This window comes from Dendroctonus ponderosae, unplaced genomic scaffold (assembly GCF_020466585.1).
Source record: "Dendroctonus ponderosae isolate FM_Combo_2020 unplaced genomic scaffold, Dpon_F_20191213v2 Dpon_F_20191213_2, whole genome shotgun sequence".
Classification (NCBI taxonomy): domain Eukaryota; kingdom Metazoa; phylum Arthropoda; class Insecta; order Coleoptera; family Curculionidae; genus Dendroctonus; species Dendroctonus ponderosae.
Window position 1 is genome coordinate 304,941 of NW_026018165.1, and position 1,491 is coordinate 306,431.

The window sequence follows — 1,491 nt, forward strand, 5'->3', positions numbered from 1 at the left end:
CCGTACGTAAATAGTTTCAAGGCATTTCAAGCAAAAACCATAATATGGCGAATAAATAAACATCCGAAGAATCGAGTGGCACGAAACCCATTGAAGCATTTGCTGTTCAAGGCAAGGAATTGGATGCCTTTTCACCAATGTGTTACATTTATACTTAGAACTCTCTAATCCACCAGTCTTATGTTTGTGTGTTTCATTGCATTCTAGTTCACATTGTTGTTGAAGCTTTCAGGTTCGTATTGCCAGTATGGCTTTCCATTATTTTATATTTCATTGTTTACTCTGTACACAACAACGATGCTTGACAATATGTAGTATTAGAAAGGTCAACTTGTTTCAGTTCATTTCATCAAACTAATTTAAAGGATAAGAATGATTCACTAATTAAGTATTTACTATTTTATAGGCAATGGTTGTAGTCAGTGAGAGTTGGGTTAAAAATGTGTCTCCTCATGTGCCCGCTAATAAAGATGTAGTTCTGGAAAATAATGAAAACATGGGAGCACAAGCAGTCCTTATTTGTCGACCTAACTCTCTTCACTTTCAAGAGAGGATACTATCCTTGGATCAGCCTGTTGAAGTGAGTAGAGCAGTGGGACGTGCTAAACCTACTTCAACCAATGCAATTTTTGATTGCAAAATATTATCTAAACATCATGCATTGTTGTGGTATGATAATGGAAAGTTTTATATACAAGACACAAAGAGCAGTAATGGAACATTCGTAAATAGTAACAGATTGTCCCCAGAAGTTTATGAAATTCATTCTGGTGACATTATTCAGTTTGGTGTAGATGTAGTAGAATGCAATAGAAAAGTTACCCATGGTTGCATAATTGCTATCGTGAGATTGTATTTGCCTGATGGTGTAATGGTCAAAGCAAATCCATGCATTGCGGACGAAGAAACTCATGGTGAGTACACTTGAAAATTGTTATTAATTATTAAGTCTACAGGATTTAAAGGAGTTAAAGATTCAACATAGAACTAAAGTACTAGTGGGATTTTCCGGTCCCGGGCTTAATGGCATAACATATACCTACTTCGCTAAAGTCAATTGGACATATTCACTTAGGCCCGTATTTATAAACTCTCACTCACGACACTCAGCTCATGTTTGGCCAAGTACGAGATCGTTCTCAAGAAAGAGACACGATTTATAAACAGTACTTCGTGAATTCTCGGCGAAGTATCGGTCGAGTATAGATGTATAGCGACTTTCATATTTATTTGGTAATTTTATATTGGGACTATTGGCGAACTTGGCGAATCTAAGATGGTGTCAATGTTATTATGTAAATATCTCTTTTGAATCGCTGAAGGACTGGCGAAGATCACGAAGATTACCGGACACAAGTTACAATATAATATACAATTTATGTAAGAAAGTAGACATGGAATCATAGAAATATTGCTACTTCTTGTATAGAATCTCTAGAATAGAAAACTACTTGTATAGATTCTTGAGCAAGCACCAGCAATTGGGTGATA

At 35.9% G+C, this 1,491-nt stretch overlaps 1 protein-coding gene across 1 annotated transcript in view; it reads left to right on the forward strand.

Moving 5' to 3' along the window:
• The window catches only part of LOC109537618 (sarcolemmal membrane-associated protein), a gene marked incomplete at its 5' end in the record, with an annotated part of 30,421 nt that continues 28,930 nt past the window's right edge, over positions 1-1,491 (forward strand). Inside the window, 2 exon segments of the mRNA XM_048663818.1 lie at positions 1-232; positions 407-914. Coding sequence (XP_048519775.1) covers positions 410-914 — 505 coding nt within the window.